Source organism: Suillus subalutaceus (assembly GCF_016647625.1).
Source record: "Suillus subalutaceus strain FC151 chromosome Unknown DFJ58scaffold_107, whole genome shotgun sequence".
Taxonomy (NCBI): Eukaryota; Fungi; Basidiomycota; class Agaricomycetes; order Boletales; family Suillaceae; genus Suillus; species Suillus subalutaceus.
In genome coordinates, this window is record NW_024540356.1 from 45,272 (window position 1) to 69,564 (window position 24,293).

At 48.4% G+C, this 24,293-nt stretch overlaps 10 protein-coding genes across 10 annotated transcripts; 4 read left to right on the top strand and 6 right to left on the bottom strand.

Moving 5' to 3' along the window:
* Positions 1 to 150: 150 nt before the first annotated feature.
* DFJ58DRAFT_804168 (uncharacterized protein) lies at positions 151 to 2,576 on the bottom strand. Its single transcript, XM_041391006.1, has 10 exons — positions 2,489 to 2,576; positions 2,332 to 2,440; positions 2,229 to 2,278; positions 2,046 to 2,181; positions 1,550 to 1,991; positions 1,366 to 1,498; positions 1,115 to 1,313; positions 804 to 1,034; positions 654 to 745; positions 151 to 597 (listed from the first exon to the last, which is right to left on the bottom strand). Exons 1-10 carry the CDS (start codon positions 2,516 to 2,518, stop codon positions 532 to 534), a joined length of 1,488 nt encoding a protein of 495 aa, XP_041240389.1. The 5' UTR covers positions 2,519 to 2,576; the 3' UTR covers positions 151 to 531.
* Positions 2,577 to 2,678: 102 nt separating this feature from the next.
* DFJ58DRAFT_804170 (uncharacterized protein) lies at positions 2,679 to 4,416 on the bottom strand. The gene is given in 3 exon segments (XM_041391007.1): positions 2,679 to 4,089; positions 4,143 to 4,381; positions 4,393 to 4,416. 2 exon segments carry the CDS (start codon positions 4,305 to 4,307, stop codon positions 2,893 to 2,895), a joined length of 1,362 nt encoding a protein of 453 aa, XP_041240390.1. The 5' UTR covers positions 4,308 to 4,381; positions 4,393 to 4,416; the 3' UTR covers positions 2,679 to 2,892.
* A 71-nt stretch (positions 4,417 to 4,487) lies between these two features.
* DFJ58DRAFT_804172 (beta-lactamase-like protein) lies at positions 4,488 to 6,409 on the top strand. Its single transcript, XM_041391008.1, has 7 exons — positions 4,488 to 4,592; positions 4,655 to 4,687; positions 4,737 to 4,850; positions 4,904 to 4,998; positions 5,046 to 5,319; positions 5,371 to 5,680; positions 5,791 to 6,409. The coding sequence occupies exons 1-7, from the start codon at positions 4,511 to 4,513 to the stop codon at positions 6,200 to 6,202; spliced, it is 1,320 nt and encodes a 439-aa protein (XP_041240391.1). The 5' UTR covers positions 4,488 to 4,510; the 3' UTR covers positions 6,203 to 6,409.
* A 1,428-nt stretch (positions 6,410 to 7,837) lies between these two features.
* On the bottom strand, positions 7,838 to 9,435 carry DFJ58DRAFT_36474 (uncharacterized protein). The gene is made up of 4 exons (XM_041380044.1): positions 9,080 to 9,435; positions 8,937 to 9,028; positions 8,574 to 8,884; positions 7,838 to 8,518 (listed from the first exon to the last, which is right to left on the bottom strand). Exons 1-4 carry the CDS (start codon positions 9,089 to 9,091, stop codon positions 8,043 to 8,045), a joined length of 891 nt encoding a protein of 296 aa, XP_041240392.1. The 5' UTR covers positions 9,092 to 9,435; the 3' UTR covers positions 7,838 to 8,042.
* A 297-nt stretch (positions 9,436 to 9,732) lies between these two features.
* DFJ58DRAFT_915925 (uncharacterized protein) lies at positions 9,733 to 12,808 on the bottom strand (the record flags this gene model as incomplete). Its single annotated transcript, XM_041395455.1, has 14 exons — positions 12,522 to 12,808; positions 12,321 to 12,388; positions 12,086 to 12,143; positions 11,945 to 12,049; positions 11,852 to 11,867; positions 11,604 to 11,738; positions 11,425 to 11,545; positions 11,103 to 11,217; positions 10,783 to 10,983; positions 10,718 to 10,747; positions 10,286 to 10,567; positions 10,136 to 10,196; positions 9,868 to 9,950; positions 9,733 to 9,774 (listed from the first exon to the last, which is right to left on the bottom strand). Exons 1-14 carry the CDS (start codon positions 12,588 to 12,590, stop codon positions 9,733 to 9,735), a joined length of 1,386 nt encoding a protein of 461 aa, XP_041240393.1. The 5' UTR covers positions 12,591 to 12,808.
* A 72-nt stretch (positions 12,809 to 12,880) lies between these two features.
* On the top strand, positions 12,881 to 15,134 carry DFJ58DRAFT_804195 (kinase-like domain-containing protein). The gene is made up of 7 exons (XM_041391009.1): positions 12,881 to 13,222; positions 13,393 to 13,592; positions 13,716 to 13,799; positions 13,857 to 14,205; positions 14,260 to 14,453; positions 14,505 to 14,691; positions 14,744 to 15,134. Exons 1-7 carry the CDS (start codon positions 13,183 to 13,185, stop codon positions 14,875 to 14,877), a joined length of 1,188 nt encoding a protein of 395 aa, XP_041240394.1. The 5' UTR covers positions 12,881 to 13,182; the 3' UTR covers positions 14,878 to 15,134.
* A 27-nt stretch (positions 15,135 to 15,161) lies between these two features.
* Positions 15,162 to 17,511, top strand: DFJ58DRAFT_747840 (WD40 repeat-like protein). The gene is made up of 3 exons (XM_041387556.1): positions 15,162 to 15,529; positions 15,583 to 17,127; positions 17,183 to 17,511. Exons 1-3 carry the CDS (start codon positions 15,275 to 15,277, stop codon positions 17,333 to 17,335), a joined length of 1,953 nt encoding a protein of 650 aa, XP_041240395.1. The 5' UTR covers positions 15,162 to 15,274; the 3' UTR covers positions 17,336 to 17,511.
* A 283-nt stretch (positions 17,512 to 17,794) lies between these two features.
* On the bottom strand, positions 17,795 to 18,329 carry DFJ58DRAFT_640278 (Extradiol ring-cleavage dioxygenase, class III enzyme, subunit B; the record flags this gene model as incomplete). Its single annotated transcript, XM_041381337.1, is given in 4 exon segments — positions 17,795 to 17,837; positions 17,901 to 18,060; positions 18,076 to 18,155; positions 18,214 to 18,329. Coding segments are annotated over 4 exon segments (399 nt in total), but the record flags the coding sequence as incomplete, so codon positions are not given.
* Positions 18,330 to 18,773: 444 nt separating this feature from the next.
* DFJ58DRAFT_706809 (uncharacterized protein) lies at positions 18,774 to 19,875 on the bottom strand (the record flags this gene model as incomplete). The annotated part of the gene is made up of 9 exons (XM_041383742.1): positions 19,808 to 19,875; positions 19,655 to 19,744; positions 19,580 to 19,602; positions 19,487 to 19,520; positions 19,364 to 19,436; positions 19,263 to 19,313; positions 19,141 to 19,207; positions 19,024 to 19,085; positions 18,774 to 18,986 (listed from the first exon to the last, which is right to left on the bottom strand). Exons 1-9 carry the CDS (start codon positions 19,846 to 19,848, stop codon positions 18,774 to 18,776), a joined length of 654 nt encoding a protein of 217 aa, XP_041240397.1. The 5' UTR covers positions 19,849 to 19,875.
* A 2,535-nt stretch (positions 19,876 to 22,410) lies between these two features.
* On the top strand, positions 22,411 to 23,860 carry DFJ58DRAFT_804207 (uncharacterized protein). The gene is made up of 9 exons (XM_041391010.1): positions 22,411 to 22,699; positions 22,763 to 22,849; positions 22,902 to 22,924; positions 22,983 to 23,016; positions 23,070 to 23,139; positions 23,197 to 23,247; positions 23,301 to 23,373; positions 23,429 to 23,486; positions 23,541 to 23,860. Exons 1-9 carry the CDS (start codon positions 22,659 to 22,661, stop codon positions 23,740 to 23,742), a joined length of 639 nt encoding a protein of 212 aa, XP_041240398.1. The 5' UTR covers positions 22,411 to 22,658; the 3' UTR covers positions 23,743 to 23,860.
* The last annotated feature ends 433 nt before the right edge of the window (positions 23,861 to 24,293 follow it).

Genomic DNA, 24,293 nt, shown 5'->3' on the forward strand with positions numbered 1-24,293 from the left:
ATACACTAACAAACGATACTTAAAGTTGACGTTCCTGCAGGGCTGACTACGCCGCTGACACAGAATTTGACGACGGTCCTTTTTGCAATTTCACTGTAGAAAGTTGACGGTCCTAACTCCGTTCGGCTTTGCAGTGACTCCCGTGTGACCCCCAAATTCACGGCAACCGTTCTGGCAACGTGCTCGCTTCGAGCTTCACTGCCGTGCCTTGCCTGGTAGTTACTCCTGCTCATTCCACAACAGACACTTCCTGCGTTAGATAGTCATTTTTTGCCACTTCTTTGGACTGCAAACCTCGCCAAAACTTGGACCGTGACGTCGATATTCTACACGAATTTGTCGACGAGCTAGCTAGCATTTTTACAACGAATTGCCCATCACAACCCGCAAGTGGGTGACTGCTTGTGATTTCATAACATAAATGTATCCATCACTCATGTGGAACCGTCGTTCTATTATCAAATGCCATTACTAGTAGGTGGCGTGCAACACATCATCAGACCACGACAACAAAGGTAAAGATATCGCAATCTAGAAGTGAATGGCTTTCCCATAGGCAGCCATTGCTGCTTCCTTGAATGCCTCGCTCAGGGTGGGCTGTCGAAGAATGTATATTAGTATCACAGGTTTAAAAGATATGACAAAGTGCGTACGTGAGCATGCGTTGTCCGTGCAATATCCTCGGAGCTTGCACCGTATTCCATAGCCAGAACAGCTTCTGAGACCATCTCGCCGGCATTAGGGCCTAGAAAAGAATACCATAATCAGTATAGTAGGATAAAGCTCCAATTTACCAGGCTTACCAATGATGTGGACACCTAGAATGCGGTCCGTCTCCTTCTCACTGATGAACTTTACAAAGCCCTCGCTGTCTTGGTTGGTCTTGGCACGTGAGTTTGCAGCGAAGGGGAATTTGCCGATATTGTATTTTACACCAGCGGCTTTAAGTTCCTGCTCAGTCTTTCCTACCCATGCTACTTCAGGGTGAGTGTAGACAACAGAAGGGATGCCGTTGTAGTTGACGTGGCCATGCCCTGCGTTGATGTACTTCAACAGCAGCAATGCCTTCCTTTTTGTCAGTTCTGAGCCATAATACAGCCCCGATGGGGCTCACCTTCCTCCTCAGCCTTGTGAGCAAGCATAGGTCCGAAAGTTACGTCACCAATGCACTTGATGTTCTTCACTGATGTGTTGAACTGGTCGTCAATGACAATGCGGCCCTTGTTGTCTTTCTCGATACCGACAGCCTCAAGGTTGAGGCCCTCAGTATATGGACGACGGCCAACAGCAACGAGGACAACATCTGCTTCGAGCTGTAATAAACCATTGGTAACAAATTAGACTAGCGCACAAATCGCCACCTACCGTTTCTTGCTTGTCACCCTTGGCAGACTCAGTCTGGATGACGACATTCCCGCCTTGCTTGTCTGCAGAAAGGACCTTAGTGTTGAGTTTGAACTTGATACCCTGCTTGGTGAGAATTTTCTGGAATTGCTTGCTGTTGGAACCGTGAGCTTGAGAGTTGCATTCTGATTTCGCGTAGACTCACGCAACCTCCTCATCAATACCGGCGCCTCCAATTGTGCCCAAGAACTCGACAACGGTCACCTCTGCGCCCAAGCGACTCCATACGCTGCCCATTTCGAGGCCAATGATACCACCACCGATGACGACCATCTTCTCAGGTACCTTCTGCAATTCAAGGGCACCAGTTGAGCTGACGATTTGCTTCTCGTCAATCTCAATAGCACCGCCCGGGAAAGGTGCGACCTCGGAACCGGTGGCAATGATTACGTTCTTCGCCTCCACCTCGGTCGACCCGCCATCATTGAGCTGAACCGCGATACGCGTTGCAGATACAAATGATGCACTACCCTTGATGTAGTCGACTTTGTTCTGCTTAAAGAGCATCTCAATACCCTTGGTGAGGCCAACGACGGATTGCTCCTTGGCCTGCAGCATCTGGGGCAGGTTGAGGGAAACGCCAGTAACTGATTTCATCGTGAGCAATGAGTCAAGAAATATGCGCGCAAGACTGTGCACACCATCAATACCACGCTTTTGGAGGTCATGTTTCGTTTGGTGGTAGATATGAGAGTTGTTCAACATGGCTTTTGAAGGTATGCAACCGACGTTAAGACAAGTGCCTCCAAGGCTGCCACGCTTCTCTATACATGCAGTCTAGGTAATCGTCAATGCTTGTCCATGTTCCGTTATCCGAATAATACCTTCAATCCGAGCTGAGCAGCCTTGATTGCTGCGACATATCCACCAGGACCTGTGAATTTGGTACTCATCAGTTTCAATTCATTTTGAATTGCTGCAACTTACCTCCACCAATAACGACGGCGTCATATGGACCTGAGGGCGTAGCAAGCCCCCGGTGAGAGTTCCACGCGCCGAGCCGGATAGTTGCTTTATGCAACCTCCGTGCAACGTTCTACAATGACAGTAAGTAGTGCAGAAGTCGGAAGGCAAAGTTTCGTACTTTTTGCGTTGCTCTCTGAAGCTGGAGCATTGATGTGGTGGAAGCCGGACAAGTTCTTTGCGAACAAATTCTCAGTCGGACGGTGTCGTGTAATTGTATTATTGTCACGTGTCACATCACGGTCACATTCCATGTATAAGCAGGAAAGCGAGTAATGATGAATAAGGACATTTTGATACTTATGAGTCCAGCAATATAGGAGAATATTCAAGGTCGGCATATATAGAGGGATGGTTGAGTTATAAATGTGGAGAGGCATCGTACAGGTCGTGAAATAAAGCACAGATAAATATGCAATGGACAATGAAACCTGCCGCGACGAGGCCCAGCCTACGAATCATATGTATGTGTTCCACAGAAAAACCGCAACAATTGTTATATTCACAACATATGAAAAGCGGATATCACCGTTGTGGAATACCTAACCCTGAGGTTCCCAAGTTCATGCTCACATCAAAGTCCTCAGCGTTGAATGAAAGCGAGTCAAAGTGCAAGCTGTCAAGCCGCAACTCAAAACTAATATCCCTTGGTCGTGAGGGCGAGGGCAACTCGTCGTCACCATGAAGCAGGTCGAGACTGCAACCATACTTGCCCTCGATCTCCCTTCCGTAATCATCATCAACAAAATGCACCGCGGCGTATGGAACATCGGGATAAGAGTGTGTACTCGAGGTCGACGCGGATGTGGATGTGGAAGGAACTGTGGAAGAAGAGGGAGGTTCTGGAGAGAAGGAGAAAAGGCGGTGCAGCTCATTAACGGAAAAGCGTTTGCGTGATCTTTGGGTGGAAGGGGGGCTGGGTGACGTCGGGCGCTCGTCTTGCTGGAAATCATCCGAAGATACAGGACGCAAGTCTTTCTCTGGACGTTGAATATCCCGTGATGAGACAGGTCGCTTCAAATCCTTGCTGGACTTGAACCCGGATGAACGAGCTCGCTGAAAGTCGGCTGAAGACACTGGACGACGAAGACTATGGTCGTACGTGGGTGCACAGGGAGTGAGGGGGCGCTCGATGAACTCATACGAGGGCCGGATCTCATCGATGGAAGGAGTGGTGTCAGAGCCCTTGAGATAAGGCAATGACGTTGTCGTCGAGCTCGAGAGGATTCCCTCCGGTGAGGAGCCAAACGGTTGTTTCTGGAAGAGGCTCGAAAGCTTGCGACTCGCCGTTGGTGACACATCCTCTCTGGAATGCAAAACGCCTCTGAAGATGCCTGGCATGCTTTCAGTGGATGTCCAAAGGTCCTTGACATGTGGTTTGGAGTCGTTTTGCTTGCCACGGGGGAGAGAGACATTCTTTATGGATTGGAAAGCACGGGATGCACGAGCGCGGAAGGTCTTTGAGCGTTTTAACTGTGGCTGTTGGTTAGACAACGATGGTGGGACGTGATCTGTGTGATTGGATTTATTGTCCTTTGGACGTTTGAGCTTGACGACCTCGATCACGTCCGAGTCATCTCGCACATCATGCTGGGCAATGCGAATGAGATCATTATTGTGCATGGAAGAGATGATGATATGATGTGGGTGCTGATGCTTCTCGCTCCTACTGCTAGATGTAGAGCTCCTGGACTGTGGGACAACCACCGGGCTTGCACTAGGCTGCTCATGATGGAAGGAGGGAGTGGGTTCGGCTCGTGCAACAAGAATGGTACATCGAATAAGATGTCGGGCTGGTTAGCAGAGGACACCTCGATGGATCTGCTATTTTCTGGAGGCAGGTCTGCGTCAAAACAACACCAAGGAGGATTTTGCGAGTGCTCTTCTTCGGGGGGTATAACGAAGACGTGAGGCACACGAGCAGAAGGGTCCATGAACATAATGACAGTGGCTTGAATGAACGACAGTGAGTTATAACAAAACGATAGTAAATGAGCGCAATAGGCGCGATAGCTTTGCGATAGCACTGACGGTTCGATTGCAAACAAGAGTCAGTCCAAAGTCAGCCACAATCTCTCAACTTCACTTGCCTTTTACGTGAATGTAGGAACGGTTACGGATGCAAATCTTGCTCTGAACTGCCATGGCACGAAACATGAATATATCTTTCTTGGGCACCTCCAGCGGTGGTGGCCCTTCCATTTCTCGCAACTGTTCTAGCCTTGGTATGAAATTTCACTTTGTGACATTTCATGTCAATCTTACAGAGACCATCAATATTACTTAGTCGCAGACGTCATGGGCGACGGCTCGCTATGGAGTACGCTTTATTTCTCTAGCACTTGACTTAATTAACTAGCCATAATCAGTGGTCGATTGTGCAGAAGGGACGGCGCGACAATTTCAGATGCAGCATCGCGGCCAAGGAGACCCAGTCCTTAAAGCGCTCAAAGTGACCAAGTTATTTGTCACTCATATGCATGGTTTGTTTTATCGGATTTGTAGAATTCTCATCTTCACCCTAGTGTCATTTCAGCTGACCATGTAATGGGAATAATCACTTTCCTCAGACATGTCCTCCACCCGCCACTGATAGCTCCCTCTGGTGACCTCCCACCCTCAGACGGTCCTGTGCGTTATAAAGCTTTGTACGATATCCATGACTAACCCCTTAAAAGCCCCAGATAGAGCTTTACGGTCCTGCTGGCCTCCGTACATTTGTTCGCTCAATCTTTACCATGACTCTCACCCACACAGGAGAGCGCTACGTAGTCCATGAACTGCTAACATCGTCCGACACACCCACTTCATGCGATCCTGCTGTGCTTCATCCGAGCGAGTGCCCTGGTCAGAATTTCCTTTGTGATGACGACGGGTTCTGGAAAGGTGTCACAAGTGGCACAGGTTATTACGGCGAGGTTGTAGTTGATGCAGGACCGATACTACATCGGGGTGGGAAAATTAAACTTTGCTTATACGCTAGTGCTGAATAAATTCGCACAGACCCTTGCATAGGTTTTGTCTTCCATGAGCCTAACCCTCCGCATCGCAAACTTGTCATTCTGGGTGATACATACGATGCATCACCGATTATCCCGCTTATACAGTCCTCTACAACTACGCCCGTATCACTCCTCATTCATGAAGCGACAGATGCGTACATTTCTCGACAAATTGACCCATCAGCACGACGAACCAAAGACGAAGTGGATAGCAAGGTTGCGGCGAGGGGTCACTCTACTCCGGTAATGGCGGGTACATTTGCGAAACAAATTGGAGCTCAGAAAGTCGTTCTGAATCATATTGGTAGCAGGTAAGTACACCACATGCTCTGAGATTGATCTCATTTAACTTGCTTATGTACTTAAACGTCATCTTCATGCCCACTTCCTGCCTTGCTACTCATTTCCTCATTTATCACAGATTTCCAGCTCCTAAACAACTCAAAAATCCTCACGACTCCCGTTTCGCCGTCATCGCCGAAATTGAACGGCAAGCGAGTGAAGCGTGGGGAGGTGGCGAAGCCGTCGTCGCATACGACTTCATGCGTATATCCATTGCTGCTGATTTGAATGAGGAAGAATTTTCGGGTGTGGCAATGGAACTGGATGATGAAATAGTATTGCTAGGAGAAGTGATTGAAGTGGGTGAGATAGCGAGAGGAAGAGGGCGTGGGAGAGGCAGAGGGACGCCCAGGGGAATGAGCCGTGGAAGATGGAGAAGTCAGTGGAGAGGACGGGGCAGAGGTGGCGGTGATGCGGATAGAGGTGGCTTCGGAAGAGGTGGCAGTGATAGCGATCTCGGCAGAGGCAAAAAACGCAGGTTTGGAGAATAGGCTCCCACTTCACGCCTTACACACGCGCGAGTCATTTTGAAGGGACACGTCATAAACGTAACCGTAAGTAATCTTAATCGTGTGTTGGTTGTTGCAATGCCATCAGTTTTTCTGGTACATCCAGAGGGGAAAGTATTGCCGGCTTATCATACGTGGAACTAAGTTTGTTTATCCTATGCCACGCCCAGCTCTGTTACTAATTTTTTTACGGTACCCCAGGGTCTGCCAGGGTACGTTCGACAGCTTCTCCGAACATTTCTGATTTATGACTTTATGCCATCAGAAAGTCGGATCAATGGCATTTTATCAGAAGGCCGCAATCATTGTATGTGCGTTCGGCTCAGAGATCTGACGGTCACAGGGCGTGTATGGAGCATGGCATGCGGGTGCCAATCGGTTTGGGCCACAATCGTAGGCGACTCAGATTCTTTTCTATGCACATCGCGTTCGACCCCTGAATGGGATATGGTCTGATTTTTATGGGGCGCTTATCACTTCCTTCCAATCGCAGCACTCCTATAACACACTCATGCGGCATCTAGTCTCTAGATGCAACTTAGATAGCCGACTGGAATTGATTTCGGTTGGCCTATTACTGCACCATCCAGAACCACCGCGCTCAGTCAGCGTCACACGGCTGCTGGACTTCGTGCACCCCCGTGTTATTATACTTCATATACTAACACTGTGGCACGTCACGTTTCGCTGATACAGCTATCAGTGATCGTGAAAGCTGTTCATCGTACGAAGTCGAACTGATATTTTGCGGGCGAGGAAGAGTAGTTTCTCGATCGGGATAACTAAGGAGGCATAATATCCCTACCTTTTCCTGCGACAGAGGCAACGTTCAACGATCTGTACTGCGACTTCTCGACTGGATTGTCGAATAAGGTGAGGAACATGTTGACGCCTTGATCACACGAACCATGACAAAGCAATATATGATTCTAGGACGAACATGCAGTTTTTACGAGGCGAAACGTAACTCGAGGGTCAAGTACTCGATCAAGACCTGGCAGCATTCGATGTATGGTGTGACTTGTCATCGCTGCAGGAACCTCCGGTCTCCAAGTATGCAACGGCTCGTTCAATCGCATGGTGTGCATCCAAACTCCTCATTCATGTCATGAGGAATCCCTATTCGGTCATGGTGCGTACATACCTGATTTGCGAGATGAAGAGATGCTCGAAGATCAGAGCAACGTTCCTATATCAATACCGATGAATGGCTCTATTAGTCACTAGACAGAGATACTTTCCCGGATATATGTTTTGAAAAAATGCATGATTTTTTTTCGAAGTTTAATTATTGTACTCAGGGATGAACAATGCCTCACTGGTGATAGAGACAGCCCATTCGACGTGTTTGATCGGCCGCACTGCACGGACACGTTCCTTCGAGTATCATGATGGGGATGTAGATCTGGAAGAGCAATGATCCAGTGAACTCGTCCCTTGGGTAGAAAAACAAGGTGCACGGTGTCCCGAACGTGACTGCCTGTTATAGGTCTTGTCACGGTGAGTAACAAAGCACTGTGGGTCCTGGCTTCTAGTATATCTAATGTTGCTGCTAAGTTGAGGTCGCATGTCACTATGACTAGCCGCGATCGAAAGGATTTGTGGGCTTCTAAAGGACTCAATACAGATTTGAATTAGGAAGCGAACAACTCGAACATTCGTCGTAAGTATAGTAGGTACAAGGCATCCGCGCACATATGCAAAGACTTGATGGGCTCTGGGCTCGAGCTATAAATAAACCGGAACTTTAAACCAGAAGAATTCCCAGAATTCCTCTTCATAAGTATACCGAGGGAGCTGTATATGGATTTCTTCCCCCTTCCTACAACTGTCGTGAACGAACCTCCGACCGCACCTGCATGAAGATCCTGCCATTTCCACAATCCTTGGCGTGTTTCCGCGCGCTATCATCTCGGGAGTATGTCAACGGGCAAGTAGAACATTTCCACCGGACGAGGTGGCCAAGAACATGCCTCTTAAGGCCCCCCTTACGAATGCGGGTGTCACATCTGCCGCCCCAGCGACAAATCCAAAACTTCAAGGGGCGGTCGGATCTTGCGCTCGCGGAAATGCGGGGCCGAACGTGCCTGCAAGCAAAGTGCTCCAGGATGCCAGAGACTCCGCCTTCGATCAGCACCCCGCAGGGTTGACCTTGCACATAGTGTTGACACCGAAGGCCACCGGATGGTGTGAGAGGAGGCGCCGGTCCGTTGTCCATCACATCACCACCAACAATGGCTGGATGGTGGGGGTCATCTGCACTCGAGACATGGGTATCTTCCAAAACGGTCATGGAATCTGCAAAATAGTTATCATTAGACTCAATACACTGCTCTGAATTAGAACACCTGACCTTGTCCATTATTCGCCGGCGAAAATGAGCTATAGACATGTTGATTGCCTTCTGCGTCATGGATGGGGAAAACAAGCCCTGAAATGGACTCGTGCTGGAACCATTCGTTGCCGAATGATAACAGTGCATGATGGTCCTCATTACGCATGAAGTTCTGATGAAGGTGGCTGTTCACAGGGAAGCCCGTTAAATCACCAACAGCGTATTCGCCAGGCAGTGCGTACGCAGGCTGCGGCAAATATGTCTGCAGCCCGTTAATCAAGGGGTCATCGTGTTCATACTCAGGCAATGGCCAGAACGAATCGTCGAAACTGTTAGAAACAGCATGAGATGAAACCCGACGACAATCGATTGAGGACAAACCTTTCAAAAGGAAGTTGGTCACCGTCATCCAGAGCGACGGAGGTCACGGATTGCGACTCAGCATCATCCTCATTACGAGGCGCGTAAACATCCTGAAGAGGGCAATGAGTTCAAGAAGCGGGGATCTCGTAGAAAGAGCTTACGGGGATTTCCATGGTTACAGAGGTGGTATGAATGTTTGCTGTCTCCAATCACTCGCGTTCTTAAAGACGGAAAGGCGCCTACAAGCCAGAAATTCTGAAAACGCGGTGGAGGGCCTGCTTGCCAGATAGAATACTAAGTACCCATGATTTGGAGCACCCCAACTTTTCACGTGGGTAAAATTCCCCGTGTTCAACGGCCCAGGTTTCATTAAAGGTCGGTCGGAGGATGGTGTGACTGGAGTAGCGGGCAAGGCACGGCGATCGTTTGCCTTAAAGAGTCAATGGACGCTCATAATCGATGCGGGATTACAATTCGCCTCGTCCTACATCACGCACAAGGAATGCACGCATGTGCAGACTACGCCGGCCAAGTTACGGGTCGACACAGCAATCAGGTTTAGAAGGAGGTGGTATCCTCGTTCGCATGGCACCGTAGCTATTATCTAATCACTTTATCATCGATAAAAATGCCGCGTTTTAATTCATTTAACCCACCTTGCTGTACACTAGCGGGGGCAGGTTGTGCAGAGGTGTTACAATGCCGTGTACATCTTGAATGAATGAATGAGGTAAAAGATTGGCCATGCTTTCTCGCTTAATGGAGTTCGACGGATGTGTTTGAGTCTCTTCAGTATGCCTAAAGTAACCGACTGTTAATCCTCACTTTTACCGATTTCTTCGATCACGCAGCTTACCTGCATTGAAGCCCAAGTAAGTATGGGCAGGGGAGTATGTAGTTATATTTGATTTGTGACGACATGGAAAAGCCTTCCAACCTGCCTACTTACATGATGTATCATAGCTGATTGTGCAGGGACAAATTTTGAAAATCGATCACGACAGCCCCCGGTTTCATGATACGACATTCCCACTGTAATAGGAACGAAGATAAGGCATCAAGGATTATCCGCGAGCCTCTCGATAGGGGCTAGGCGCCCCTCGGAGCTTGAAGTGACCGAGAAAAACCGGGCGTTTTTCAATACCACCTGTAGCAGTGACTGCGTATCAGGGTTGTTCGATGAATCTGAATGTTGAATCGCCACGAAAAAAACATACCCTGACTTAGCATCACGGTGATGCGTTGAACGTAGAACGAAGGGTCGCCACGGAGGTATACCTGACTTGAAGTTCCGTCGTCCGATCATCGGAAGTTATGTAGGCCTCAACCTGTCCACGTGAATAGTGGGAGATCGGGATGCAACCTACACGTGAATCACTTCCTTCTGTAACGCCGGGTACTGGGCTGTATACTGCGGATGAGTTGAGAAATATGTGATGACGGAGGAGTTTGGTAGAGTTTGGTTGAGTGATCAGGCCAAGTTGAAAGGCGGTGATCAACTTGACGAAAATAGCATTTGTTTGGCTACTACCCCCTGCCACTCCTGGCAGCCTCCTTGAGTTGTACGGCACCGAACCAACACCGAACAGCTTGTGAGTGTATCCATCCTCTATCGACCTACCACCTTGCTCATCGGAGCAATCGCTGTCCTATCGTCAGGGCGTAAGTCTGTTCATTCATTACCTGACAGCCTCACGCCTGATCAAAATCATCCGATCCATTGACAGACTGTGAGTGGTTTGATCCACCGTCGAGCTCGAGTCATGCTGACCGACGGCATTGCCCATCCGTATACAAACCTCGCGAGCCTGTTCACGACCCTCGTGGTGCTATTCATGACCCTCGGATGTTCAGTATGACCCACGGGATGATGTTCAGTATGACCTCCGTCATCCTTCCCGTGGTAATTCTCACTACCCTCTGCACCTACACGACCAATGTTACCACGTGTGTCATCGCGAGGTCCTGAAGTAACTCCAATTGTCGATCGCGACTCTCTCCACCCCCCGCGATGCCTTGTACCAACACGATTTCGGTCATTCCCGCCACCCTGGTGGTTTCCCACCTCCAGATATTTCCGGATCCAGTGAGGTTCGCGCAGAGAGCGATTTCAACACTCGGGATAGCTCTCCTGCATCGGATTTACTTGGTCACTTTAGTCACGGTGAGCGGGAACGTTCATACCCAAGTTTGATACAACCCTATTTGGTAGCTGCTATATTTTATCATGTCAATGTCAAGTACCAGTATAGCGGCTGCATAGCCTGCTTTTGTCTTGTTCAGAACATCCTCCAGAACGCTAAGAATTTTCCGCAGGAATATGGATAATCACACCCGCCAGACTTTGATATTTTCGTGCATTGGAAAACTTGAATCTATGGGGATCTCACCAAACATAAACATCAAACGATTGAATAACATAAATAGTAACACAAATGATGGGAGGATACGAGAGGGTCATCATACCGACTCGTGTCGGCGGGAGAAGCTTGGTACTTGAACGTACAAGGGGCTCTCAGCAAGACCTCTAAGACCGCCAGGACCTACCCTCCTAATGATAACGGACGAATCCATAGGGTGACTTGCGAGGATACTATTATACCTCTTAGGAAGTTGAGGGGGAGGCCCTAGGGAGAGGCAGGTCTCAGAGATGGGTTTCATCCAACGAAAGCGGGTCTAACAGACCGTGAGAACATTTGAAAAGTGCGTCTATCAAGCAGCAGTGGTCGGGGGGTTTGACCAAACAAATACCATATTGGATGTTTAGTTGAAGTTGATCGTTGCCGTTTTCCTTGTGTAAAATATGACCTTGAGGGTACTCTGACATCATGAAAGTGGGCAGACTTATGCACCAAAAATTGCATCAAAAGTGGAGCCTTTGAGCTTCTATCCTTGAATAAAGGATTTCATTTTCTGAATCTGAGACCTATTACCTTTGAGCAACGCGAACTTTGCAAGGAATCACTGTATGATCGATATGTTCAATATGAGCCACTTTAACGTCCGCTGAGATGGTTTGTACGCACCGTGATCCCGAGGCTAGTCAACCAAGGTTCATGCGAAGGATACGGAGTCCTGGCAAATCGAAGCCATCGTGGAACGCCGACATTATTGAACCAACGAAACGATACCTTGATTAAAAAATCAATATAATGGCAGTTAAATACCGCATCCGCGAACTTTAACTTAGCGTCTCTTTGTGTTTCATATCTTGTGGGTTGATATCTGCGGAAAACTCGCGGTATTTGAATGAAACGGGCTGTGCGGAGTACCCACGTTACGTACTGCCAGGTTCATCAAGAAATAGACTATAGGTCCAGACCAGCTTACGTGACAGGCAGGCTTATCAGGAAACAAAGCCTTGTTAAGTAGAACCCGTGAGCGGGACCACATGTGACATACAGTCCGCGGTCATGTGCCAGCGCCACTGCTGCGATAACGGGGTCTGAGACATTGGTCGACGCACAGACCTATCACGCGTGGACAGCATCGATGTAGTGACCCCTGAATTGCCTAATTTGTATGCTTCGGAATGTGAGACCGAAGATGAGTCCAAACATAACGGAGGAGCGCAAGTTGGCATAAAAACTCAAGTTGACATACCCTGAAAAGGATGCCACAAATGCCACCATGCTGTGAATTTAATGGATTCGCTGGAGGCATTGATGGCATCAAAAGCTGCTTCCGGAGTGCAGAAATCTGAGTGCGGTTCTCAGTAGCGCCTTGGGACGCTAAGGTTGAGATTCGGGCTGTCGGGCTGTGTATGCAGGGTCCTAAGAGCCGCCGTAACAGCTCAGTCTGGGAAACGAACACGAATGGTCGAGTTATAGAGGATATGGCACATAATATTGATGAGAGTCGAGCGATATTAATCTACAGAACTTGAATCCAAAAAAATTGAGCTTTCCATGTTGAAGTAGTGATCAATAGACAACGTTAAACTTCAAGTGGATGTTTGCGTCTGCTTGGCAGTCGAGCATGATTGGGGTCACAGGATCTAAAGTCACCCTTTCTCCTGGTCGTTCACCTTCTCTTCTTCCCATCAACGATATAGCTCCCAACAAGCCTTCGTTAACATTTCCAGCACTAACTTTTAGTACCCCTACTCTTTTGCTATTTTTTTTAGCTGCGAGTTTGCATCAATTGCTTTAGTACTGCCGCATCACCAACATCAAGTAGGCGCTCGCTACTAGTCGTGCCACTTGCTCCTTCCGATTTCCAAGAACACGTGCGATTTCTTGCGAGGAGCAGCTCTTTTTCACAAATGGCATCCAACGTTCCAATAAACGGTGTTAAGATATCTCGTGCGTGCTCTCTCAATCAACCTCTACACTTTTCTACATCCAAATTTGGTCGCCATGTCTCTTTTGTAATTGTCATTCTTTCCCCGTCATTTCCCGTTTTTATTCATTGCCTCCTTCTGTCTCCATCATGTCTATGTCATCTTCATCTGATGACATTTCCACTCAAATAGCCATCGACGATCCCCACAAGGTTGTCAAGGTCGTCGCAACAGACGGTAAAACATCAGAACAGAGGGAGATTGCCTACACAAATTGTAAAGTCATTGGAAACGGCTCTTTTGGAGTCGTATACCAGGCAAAACTCGTAGGAGAGTCAAAGGACAGAGAGGATATAGCCATCAAGAAAGTCCTTCAGGACAAACGATTCAAGGTACGTAATCCTTATTGTTTGTCACCCTGCGCTTCTGCGCTGGTCGTGATGTGGACTGCTTTTCAAGATGATGCTGATGGAACGGTTTTTGTTGGTGTGATATCATCGATATCGCGCGAATAGAATCGTGAACTACAAATCATGAGACTTGTATCACATCCAAACGTCGTGGACCTCAAAGCTTTCTTCTACTCCAATGGAGAAAAGGTTTGAAAAAATCTCGCCCACTTCTCGTCTTGGCGCTGATTTCAGCTTTACTCTTAGAAGGACGAAGTTTACCTCAATCTTGTTCTTGAATACGTCCCAGACACCGTTTACCGCGCCAGCCGTCATTACACAAAGTTGAAGCAGCCTATGCCGATGCTTCAAATCAAGCTGTACATGTATCAGCTTCTCCGGTCACTTGCCTACATTCACTCAGTGGGCATCTGCCATCGCGATATTAAACCTCAGAATCTCCTGTTGAACCCTGCTACGGGCGTTCTAAATTTGTGCGATTTCGGCTCAGCAAAAATCCTCGTCGCTGGAGAGCCAAATGTTAGTTACATTTGCTCGAGGTACTACAGAGCACCTGAACTTATTTTCGGTGCTACCAACTACACAACAAACATTGGTGGGTAACAATATTATTCTGTACTGTTTGTGGGAGGGAGTAACGCTGTTCTAGACATATGGTCGACGGGTTGTGTGATGGCAGAGCTGATGCTAGGCCAACCTCTGTTCCCTGGGGAGAGTGGCATCGATCAGTTGGTGGAGATCATCAAGGTTCTTGGGACGCCGTCACGAGAACAAATTAAGACGATGAATCCAAATTACATGGAGCACAAGTTTCCTCAAATCAAGCCTCACCCATTCTCCAAGGTATCACCGCAGTTTTGTGGTGTTGTTGCCTCGTGTACTTACGTACAACAGGTATTCCGACCACGCACTGCGCCGGAAGCGATTGATTTGGTTGCGAAGTTACTGGAATATACGCCGGGGGCACGTTTAAGTGCAGTAGAGGCCATGGTGCACCCATTCTTTGACGAACTACGAGTGGAGGGAGCAAGGATGCCGAACGGGAAGGAATTTCCTCGTTTATTCGACTTTACACGAGAAGGTATTGACAGCAGTGTTTGGAATGTCAATGGCCGCTGACCAGTTCATGACAGAATTGTCGGTGCGACCAGACTTAAACCGACTCCTGGTTCCGCCACACTGCGAGGCTGAGCTACGCTCACGGTCGATCGACTTGGATACTTTTGTGCCGATACCTCTGGATCAACTTAAGATCACGCTTGATTGATTGAGAGGAAGGAGGCTAGTATCTGATTTCTGCGTATCCTATAATATTGATCGATGAGTGCGTGTATCCTGTCTGTTGTATTGATTCTGTATCGTGTTCACGTCATATTTTTGTTGAATTGATTTTCCACGGTTCGTTCAGTACCACTGTACCACTGTACACATGATGTTTACTATTATGCCTGTCGTCGAGCAGATGTTTTGTTGCTGCTTCAAGCTTGTGCCTGAAATTGCGTGACACGAGATATTATGATGTGACACGTGACACATTTGGTAAGGTTGCGTGATGTTGCGTGAGATGTAGCAATATGTGCAGAATCTCGACAAGTCTGACTTTATTCGACACGATTAACAGGCTGCGGCATGAGATTGTTATTTAATCCTTCACTCTCTCACTCATGATGACTTCAACAACTGGATCATATGAATGCGATACCTTGCCTGCTCCCCGTCTCGCTTCGGGCCTAACTCCTGATCTAGACCATAATCGATCTCCCTCACCTTTCTCAAATTTTGAACCTTCTTCTGCCGGTTCATCTCCGTTCTCAACAACCCCAGACATTGAGATGTATACTACTTCAACCACTCAGAGAAAACTATGTGTTCGCCATCAGAGAATGGCGGACGAGGGCACCAACTTAAAGCTTCAGCAGGTGTGTCTGACATTAGCCGATGAATGGGTCAGCTGCTGATTTGAGTTCTACAGGCTCTTGATGCTCTCCCCGTACAGGAGCGAGAAGCTATCAATGCCATCTGGTCCGGTTTCTCCTCGTCATCACATCCCAGGCGGGAACTCATTCTCCAGGGCATCCTCACCATGTGCTGTTTTTCTCAGCTCTCTTTACTGACGGAGCAACTTGGTCAGCTAATTCGCATTGACCCATTTACTGCCCTTCCCCGCGAGGTATCGCTCAGAGTCCTTGCGTGTCTGGACGCTACCTCTCTTTGTCGCGCTGCTCAGGTAAGCAAGCAGTGGAAAAGCCTAGCCGATGACGACGTCCTATGGCGCGGAATATGTGAACAGCACATCGGGCAAAAATGTCTCAAGTGTGGATGGGGGCTGCCTATCCTCGAACGAAAACGCCGTATGAACTCCGCGTCTCCGTCGTCGTCTCCTCCTTCATTCCCACCTCATCATACTCCTGACTTGTTCGTTTCCGAAATACCCGACGCCTTGCCGTTCACACGACCTTGGAAGGATGTATATTCCGAGCGCTTATCAGTCGAGCGTAATTGGCGCCGAGGGCGATGTTCAGTCCGGACGCTACGTGGGCACACAGACGGTATCATGTGTCTCCAGTTTGATGAGACCTTGCAGCATCCTTCTTTCCCGATCCTCATCACGGGCTCGTACGACCGTACTGTGCGTGTGTGGAACATCGAGACCGGTCTCGAGGTACGCTGCCTCCGTGGACATACGCGTGCTGTGCGGGCATTACAGTTCGACGAGGCGAAGTTGATCACAGGGAGTATGGATCACACCATTCGAGTGTGGAACTGGAGAAGTGGGGAGTGCATACGTACACTCGAGGGGCATACGGAGGGTGTTGTTTGTCTCAACTTCGACTCCAACGTGCTTGCCAGCGGGAGTGTGGATACCACTGTTAAGGTGTGGAACTTCCGCACGGGTGAAGTGTTCACGCTCCGTGGGCACCGTGACTGGGTTAATTCCGTGCGGTTATGGGAGTCTGAAGAACCAGCGGATGTTGAGATGGCCTGTGGATCGGACAGTGAACCAAGGATATGTCAAGGCACGCTATTGTTCTCGGCCTCAGATGACGGAACCATTCGCCTGTGGGACCTTACACGGCGGACGTGCGTGCGCCAGTTCATGGGACACGTTGGACAAGTGCAGAGCCTGAAACTGCTGCAGGTGGACGAGCGCTGTGACGAAGGCGTCAGCCGCCAAGAGCGGCGCATTGCGGATAATAACATGGCCCATGTCGCCCAAGTTGGGAACGCAACGAACCCATTTGAAGTTTGCACGGTCATTACTCACGATGCTGATGGCGAGAGTATGGAGGACATCCAGAGCCTAGATCGTGTCGCTAGGGAAGTGCTGGCAGGTAGCACTCGGAAACGTGCTAAAAGGCCGGTGCTCATTTCTGGGAGCCTTGATAACACTATCAAGGTTTGGGACATTGATACGGCAAAAGCCACCCAGACTCTATTCGGCCACATTGAAGGTGTCTGGGCAGTAGCAAGTGATAAGCTGCGGTTGATTAGTGGCAGTCATGACCGTACTATCAAGGTCCGTCTTGTTCTTGAGTAATCATATGCCTCGAAACTTAAATATCCGCTTTCAGGTGTGGAATCGCGAGGAAGGCCGATGCACAGCTACATTGGTCGGACATCGTGGCGCTGTAACATGTTTGGGCCTTGGTGAGGACAAGATTATCTCTGGTAGCGATGATGGAGACATCAGAATATGGTCATTTGCTGGAGATAACCGGCTTTGATGAATATACACCTTTCTTTTTCTGTTTCGTTGTTGTAATGGTATTCCCTGGCATTCGTTGGGTTTTCGAGTTGCTCGAGTTCATTACGTAAGATTAACATATCGCGATATATCCTAACTTCTAGAACAAATCAAGTGTATAGCATCAAACACCGAATGGAATCATCTGAGTAGCGTAAGCTGGCGGTGAAAACTGCACGCCCCCTCAGCCTGCACCTGCCGCGTCGTACAACGGAGCAAAATGCTCAGCAGAGGGTGCACCAGCGTGCTTCATGAACTCGAACAACGACTGCTTCCGTTTGTCAAGAATATATCGTGAACGATGCCGGTGGAATGAGATAGCAAATGCGGGATAAACCTGGGACTGGGATGTAGCCACTATTATAATATTGCCTGGTCAAACATCTTCACGTCGGAAAACGCCTATTTCTCTACAAAATGCTTTCGATCATGAAGATTTGTGGATGGTCAGACCGCCTGCTAAAACGAAATTTCCCTCTTCACTATCAAGATACGAACTGTCAGATATAAAAGCACGAATGTCAAATTTGGACCCAGATACAAACCAGAATTTCGACAAGACCTTTTCGACCGCCCAGTTTTGTTCGGGGTCATCAGACCTCTCGATGGACACTTGAACGATGGGCATATCGTCCGACGGCGTCAACGAATCATTCTCATCCCAAAACATAAGCTTAGAAGGAACAAAGACGCCGTGGTTCAATTCTGTGCCTCATGAACGAGGCGGAGAGGTTTGGCCATCCAACTCGCGGCTCCTGCGGGGGCACGCGAACGTCAGAGAGCTTAGCTTCTTGTCCTGCCTAAGTTACGGCAATTTCAAAGTAGGTATGAAGGAAGGTTGATTTTCTGATGAAATACCTCAACTGCACAACGCGCTCAACCAAGGTGTGGTCTCCTTTGGAGTCGAATGTTTGTCGATAATAATAGGTCTCGAACCCGAAGTAGTCCATAAGGAGGGTTGAAGGGGATTCATATCTCCGTAATCCGTCGTTGCCAGACTTTTATATTTTAAGCACGCAGTGAGCGCTGAATACGACAATATTAATGTCAACAACTCATGGGTTCACTGATGGGATGCAGTGGGTTATAAGGGTCCAGTAGCAGTTGCTGGTGACTGCACGAAGGTTTGACCACGGTTAGCATATTCTACTGATTGCATGACTATAAGCGTCAGTAAATGAAATGTCTTAGATCTTGTTCAATGCGATGTCACGAATATAGAGGCAAAACTTGATTCAACAACGCGATACATTGTACAATTCGTAGCCAACACACGAGACACGAGTGACGTTTGACAAGACCAGCGACTGAGTGACCGGGCATGTCAGGGTTCCAAATGAAGTTGCTACCAAATTCAAGCTACTAACCTCAGACTGAGACAACAGATGTTTCAGTGCGTCAATTCCAAAGTTCCTTCCTCACGCCTTGGTGATATTGTAACGTCCAGTGAGTGGATCCCACGTGAGGTTCCAGGTGGTGGTCTCAGAAAGTTCGACGAGATTCGCCTCCCACAACAAAGGGGCTGTAATTTCACCTTGCAAGATTTGGCCCTCTGTATAACCCGAGGTAACGTAGGCGCGCAGCGTTAGATCATACCGCGGGGGTAATGCTACTTTTGTTTCTGTGTTACACTGTGAGTTCCCTGGGGAGAAATAGAGGGAAGATGACGGACTCAACGTTGTTGTAGTACAACATCGGCGTAGGCAACGACGCTTCGGTTGTCTTAAAGTCTGGAGGCGGAATTCACTGAGGTCAAATAAAAGGAAAAGATAGCGGATCACAAACCAAATGTAAAGTCCACCTTCGCCCCAGTGTCATTGATAGCCTTCATGTAACTGGCCTCCACAGGAGCCTGCAAGGGTTATTCGTGAGCTGTTAAGACAAAGATGGATGAAAGCCAGACTTACAGAGAACTCGAAGGCGCCGCTGTCCTTGGTCAGGGTGGTTTGTTGGCGGCCCTGTGCTTGCATTGGTGCTAGGAATTGCAGAGTAGATGAGACCAGCTCACATTGATATCGACGGAGGCTAAAGCGCCAATGATAATCCCATCGTTGACCTTTGGTTTTGTGAAAGAAAATTGCCTATAAGTTGGATCAATGTTGATGAGCACAATTTGCATCCTGAGTCTTACTGGCCGCTGTAGGTCGCTCGCATAGCGTACGCGCCTGGGACAAGGGTCATGTGTAAGCTGGCTAATGCGCAGTGAAGATGTGGGTACACCCACCCTCCGCTCCGAATGTATGGACCCTAAAATATTGCAAGGTTTTAAGTAACCGCAGGCGAAACCGGGGATGCTTACCTCCAGACTACAGGAAAATAGTCCTCGTATATGCCAGGCATGGGGCGATTGAAAGTGAGAAGAAGGTCCGACTGTTTTCCGAGGTCGTTTCTGGGAGACGGTGGGGTCACAAGGTGATGAGGACGGCGCGATAGCGCTGCAAAAGGCACTCACGACTTGAAAATCAAGTTTCTGACAAAGGCGTCGTTTGACATTGTTTGAGACTGTACAACACAAAGTGCGGTGGATATTGTGTGTGGATTGAAGAGCTTCGAGTTCTGCAGTTAGTAGCCCAACAAGGCTGTCTTTAATATGCCCGGGGCACATTAAGGCCTGGGAGAGATGTGGGCTGATCTCTAGAAAATGCACTTACACCATGGCAGGTCGCGTGCCGCATTAGCAAACATTCCTCGTAGGCGAAATTGCTCGAATTCGGATCCCAGGAATGTTTGCGTAAATTCTTTGCAACGAAAGTGATCTCCAGTTGTACTGCCAGAATACCAAACAGTCCTCGCAGGCGAAATTGCTCGAACGAAAGTTTGGTAAATTATTTTGTAGTAGAAATGCCAGCATACTAGTATTCAAAGTTAGAGCATAATGGTCCAGGACGCCACTCATCCGTCCAATTGTCCCCAATATTGAGTTTCAAAGTCGAGTAAATCGGACCTCCAGTGCAACGGAGTCAGAGAATCAAATGCTTCTATTGATAGGGCGCCCTTGATATCTTGAAAATGAGTCCGCCGCCCCAAAACGAATTGCGCGAGGCTGATCTGCGGCAGAACGGGTGTCAGTGAAGTCAGGGATTGGCACGGGTAACGGGTTAAGCGATGGGTAGCGGCAGGTAGCGACGGGTAATGTATGCACTGGTGCACCCCTGCGAGAGTTCGAACGCCATGGAAGAAGGCGTAAATGCAGTCGCAGTGTTCCTCCGATAAACGACGGATGGTTACAGCCTCGAACGACAAGACGCTTCGTCTTTGGGACTTGGAGACAGGTGTTATGTCGAAGAAGATGGAGGGTATCGTGAAGCTGAGAGAAGAGTAACAGTAGATCTCTCGCCACCGTGGTGAGGAAGCTCAGCGCTCAGCAAGGGTGCTTAACCCTGCAGCTGTCGAGTGAACTTATCAACACCGGAGAAAGTATCAGTGAGCTTTCAAACTTAAATAACATGACAACGGCGACTCGCGATGATCTCTCTGACATATCTTGTGGTATGATGGACTAAGAAGCTGATACTGAGACGCCAAATGGCAAACAGGCACACTAGTTTGATGCTGAGTGCTGCTGAGTGAGCTCAACTGTGGGAAAGTTGTTCATCATTGTCACCGCGTAGTACTACGTTGTGGGCAAAAGCTCAATATTCCTGGTGGATGCATGTTGAAAACTTAGTTCCTCTGGCTCGTTGCATTTTTTATGAGGCCCGTACTGGACAAAATTCAAGAGCTTGGCTTTGAACTTGTCGCACTTGATTTCGACTTAGATCTTACTGAATTTGGAAGGTGGCTCCTTTCGACATCAACCTTGACTTTAACTTTGACCTTGACTCCTGCTTCTGCTTCGACATGACCATAACTCTAACTGTACTCACCATGTGATTAATACAGCTTATGTTGAATTACAGCCAATTCCACACGAGACTGTTGAGCCCAAGGATGTCGGGTGTCTCGTCGCTGTTTCCCACGCTTGCTCGCTGTATGCCACTAGTGGCACACGACGGCGAGGACGCTAAGCGCACTACGAAGCATGATGCAAGACAACTTCAACAACAGCACGGCTTATTGGTATTAATTGCAGCCATGGGTATCACTAAATTCTCCCCGAGACCGTTGTCGAGCTAGTGCTCATGAATTAGTCAAAGCGGTTGATGATGTGTAAAATCGCGTCACAGTCCCATCTTCAGCTTCATAATCGACATACACTGGGGCTCCTGGCTCTACTAAGCCATACTCCAAGGCACGGCGACGCACAGTTCGTGCTGATACTTGAAATACCGCTGCAAGGTGTGTCGGACCGTGAAGCTCAATAGCAGGTGCTAGAATAGATGGCTCGATTTCGATACGGGGGCGTCCTGGTCGCCCAGTCGGCACCACATAAGATGCCTGTATTGGTGGAGCGTCTGGTGGGTCCACTGACTACGAGCTGCATCATCCAGATGATCTATCATACTTTGCAGACTGTTTTCAATGGTGATACGTTCGGCTGGCATGAAAATGTCCGCATGCTACATTACTCTAATTGAGCAAATGACAGAATGTGCCTCGGAACAACACTACTTGCCTGTGTCACCAGTGCCGATAACCGTAAGCAATGCCTCTGTTCTTCACATAACCATGTGTGGTTCCTAATCTGTGTGTAGAGGGCTATCGTAACACGACGACCAAGCCCAGCGTATGCAGTTCATATTGCCTGTAATTTTGAATTTCACCATGCAATTATTTGTTTAATTTTGTCTAGCGGTGCCCCTCATAGTGCCCCTCATATGTCGCATTAGCAAACATTCTTCGTAGGCGAAATTGCTTCTCGGATTCCAGGAATGTTTGTGTAAATTCTTTCGCAACGGAAGTGATCTCCAGTTGTGCTGCCAGGTCAGCAAACATTCCTTGCAGCCGAAATCGCTCAAATGAATGTTTGGTAAATTATTTTGTAATAGAATGCCAGCATACTAGGAGTCACTGTCGCGCAGGCCACATTCTTCGACATCGCTCGAAGTGCGGAAGGAATCATGATGTTGAGTAAATTCAGGAATGTTTGCTAATCTGGCAGCACGACTGGAGATTGCTTCCATCGCAAAAGAATTTACGCAAACATTCCTGGAATCCGAGAAGCAATTTCGCCTACGAGGAATGTTTGCTAATGCGACACGCAACCTGCTATGGGGTAGGTGCATTTTCTAGAGATCTCTCCCAGGCCTCGATGCGCCGCAGGCCTATAAAAGAGAGCCTTGCTGGGCTACTAACTGCAGGACTCGAAACTCTACACTCCACGCACATTATCTACCGCACTTTGTGTTGTACAGTCTCAAACAATGTCAAACGACGCCTTCGTCAGAAACTTGATTTTTCAGTCGTGAGTGCCTTTTGCAGCGATATCGCGCCGTTATCATTACCTTTTTACCCCGTCGTCTCCCAGAAACGACCTCGGAAAACAGTCGGATCTTCTGCTCACTTTCAATGGCCCGGTGCCTGGCGTGGGCGACCACTCCCCCGTAGTCTGGAGGTGAGCACCCTCGATTTCGCCTGCGATTAATTCAAACCTTGCAATATTTTAGGGTCAGCACATTCGGAGATGAGGGTGGGTGTACCCACATCTTTACTACGTAGAAGTCACTTACACATGACCTTCGTCCCAGGCCCGTATCAGATGAAAGCGACCTACAGAAACCAGTAAGACTCAGGATGCAAATTGTGCTCATCAACATTGCTGATCCAACTTATAGGCTCGCTTTCACCAAACCACAGGTCGAACATGGGAGTGTCGTTGGCGCTGCAACTGCTGTCCAGATCAATGTGAGCGGTTCTCCACCCACCCTGCGATTCCTAGCACCAATGCAAGTATTCATGCAGGTCGGCCAACAAACCATCTTGACCAAGACCGGTAACGTCTTCAAGTTCTCTGTAAGTTTGTTTGTCATCCGTCTGTCTCAACAACTCATGAATAACCCGTGTAGTCTCCTGAGGAAGGAACCGCTGGTTACGTGAAGGCCATCAATGACGCTGGGGCGAAGGAGGACTTGGCAATAGGTTTGTGACCCGCCATTTTTTCCTTTTAGTTAACCTCGGTGAATTTCGCCTCCAGGGTTTATGACTTCTGGACAGTTGTTGCCTACGCCGATGCTGTACTTCAACGAAGTTGGGTCCGTCGTCATCCCCCTATTTCTCTCCCAGGGAGCTCACAGTGCAGCACACAGAGACGACAGCAACGTTACCGCACAGTTCACTCCCACACTGCGCGCCTACGTTACCTCAGATTATCAAGAGACCGAAATCTTGAGAGGTGAAATTCAGACCCCTATGTTGTGGGAGATGGATCTCGCCAAACTTTCTGAGACCACCACCTTGAACCTCACGCGGGATGCAAACACTGGACATTACAAGATCACCAAGGCGTGAGGAAGGAACTTTGGAATTGGCGCACTGAAACATCTGTTGTCTGAGGTTAGTAACTTGAATTTGGTAGCAACTTCATTTGGAACCCTGACATGCCGGGTCACTCAGTCGCTGGTCTTGTAGAATGTCGCCCGTATCTCGTGTGTTGGCTACGAATTGTACAATGTATCGCGTTGAATCAAGTTTTGCCTCTATATTCGTGACATCGCATTGAACAAGATCTAAGACATTTCATTTACTGACGCTTATAGCCACGCCCAGCAAATCCTCGCAATGATATGCATTTGCACTTCGCACCCGATCATGATGCTCGTGCTGCACGCACAAAAGCCCACAATACTTGTGCACCCACTCATTAGCAATGTCTGGTCGGTCGTTTTTGACGTACTCTACGTCGAAGCCGAGCATCGGTGTTAGGACACAGATGATGATCCAACCTCTGAAAGTCCGGTTGGTCATTGTTGCCGTGCTCTTCATCGAAGCCGAGATGACTTGTAGCAAATCGAGTAATTCCGTCGCGCTGAAAAATTTCAGTGCTAGAGATGGTCTTGAAT

Coding starts and splice junctions, on each gene's coding strand:
- DFJ58DRAFT_747840 (XM_041387556.1), top strand. CDS start 15,275: ATGATGACTTCAACAACTGGATCATATGAATGCGATACCTTGCCTGCT. Junction 15,530..15,582: donor CCAACTTAAAGCTTCAGCAG/GTGTGTCTGACA, acceptor TGAGTTCTACAG/GCTCTTGATGCTCTCCCCGT. Junction 17,128..17,182: donor GTCATGACCGTACTATCAAG/GTCCGTCTTGTT, acceptor ATCCGCTTTCAG/GTGTGGAATCGCGAGGAAGG.
- DFJ58DRAFT_804170 (XM_041391007.1), bottom strand. CDS start 4,307: ATGTTCATGGACCCTTCTGCTCGTGTGCCTCACGTCTTCGTTATACCC. Junction 4,090..4,142: donor AGCCCGACATCTTATTCGAT/GTACCATTCTTG, acceptor CATCATGAGCAG/CCTAGTGCAAGCCCGGTGGT.
- DFJ58DRAFT_804172 (XM_041391008.1), top strand. CDS start 4,511: ATGGCACGAAACATGAATATATCTTTCTTGGGCACCTCCAGCGGTGGT. Junction 4,593..4,654: donor TCGCAACTGTTCTAGCCTTG/GTATGAAATTTC, acceptor AATATTACTTAG/TCGCAGACGTCATGGGCGAC. Junction 4,851..4,903: donor ATTTGTCACTCATATGCATG/GTTTGTTTTATC, acceptor GTGTCATTTCAG/CTGACCATGTAATGGGAATA.
- DFJ58DRAFT_804195 (XM_041391009.1), top strand. CDS start 13,183: ATGGCATCCAACGTTCCAATAAACGGTGTTAAGATATCTC. Junction 13,223..13,392: donor AAACGGTGTTAAGATATCTC/GTGCGTGCTCTC, acceptor CCACTCAAATAG/CCATCGACGATCCCCACAAG. Junction 14,206..14,259: donor CAACTACACAACAAACATTG/GTGGGTAACAAT, acceptor ACGCTGTTCTAG/ACATATGGTCGACGGGTTGT.
- DFJ58DRAFT_36474 (XM_041380044.1), bottom strand. Junction 8,885..8,936: donor GACCAACTTCCTTTTGAAAG/GTTTGTCCTCAA, acceptor TGTTTCTAACAG/TTTCGACGATTCGTTCTGGC. Junction 8,519..8,573: donor GCCGGCGAATAATGGACAAG/GTCAGGTGTTCT, acceptor ACTATTTTGCAG/ATTCCATGACCGTTTTGGAA.
- DFJ58DRAFT_804168 (XM_041391006.1), bottom strand. CDS start 2,518: ATGCTCCAGCTTCAGAGAGCAACGCAAAAA. Junction 1,499..1,549: donor GGTATTGATGAGGAGGTTGC/GTGAGTCTACGC, acceptor CGGTTCCAACAG/CAAGCAATTCCAGAAAATTC. Junction 1,035..1,114: donor TCACAAGGCTGAGGAGGAAG/GTGAGCCCCATC, acceptor ACATCAACGCAG/GGCATGGCCACGTCAACTAC.
- DFJ58DRAFT_804207 (XM_041391010.1), top strand. CDS start 22,659: ATGTCAAACGACGCCTTCGTCAGAAACTTGATTTTTCAGTC. Junction 22,700..22,762: donor AGAAACTTGATTTTTCAGTC/GTGAGTGCCTTT, acceptor GTCGTCTCCCAG/AAACGACCTCGGAAAACAGT. Junction 23,140..23,196: donor CAACTGCTGTCCAGATCAAT/GTGAGCGGTTCT, acceptor GTATTCATGCAG/GTCGGCCAACAAACCATCTT.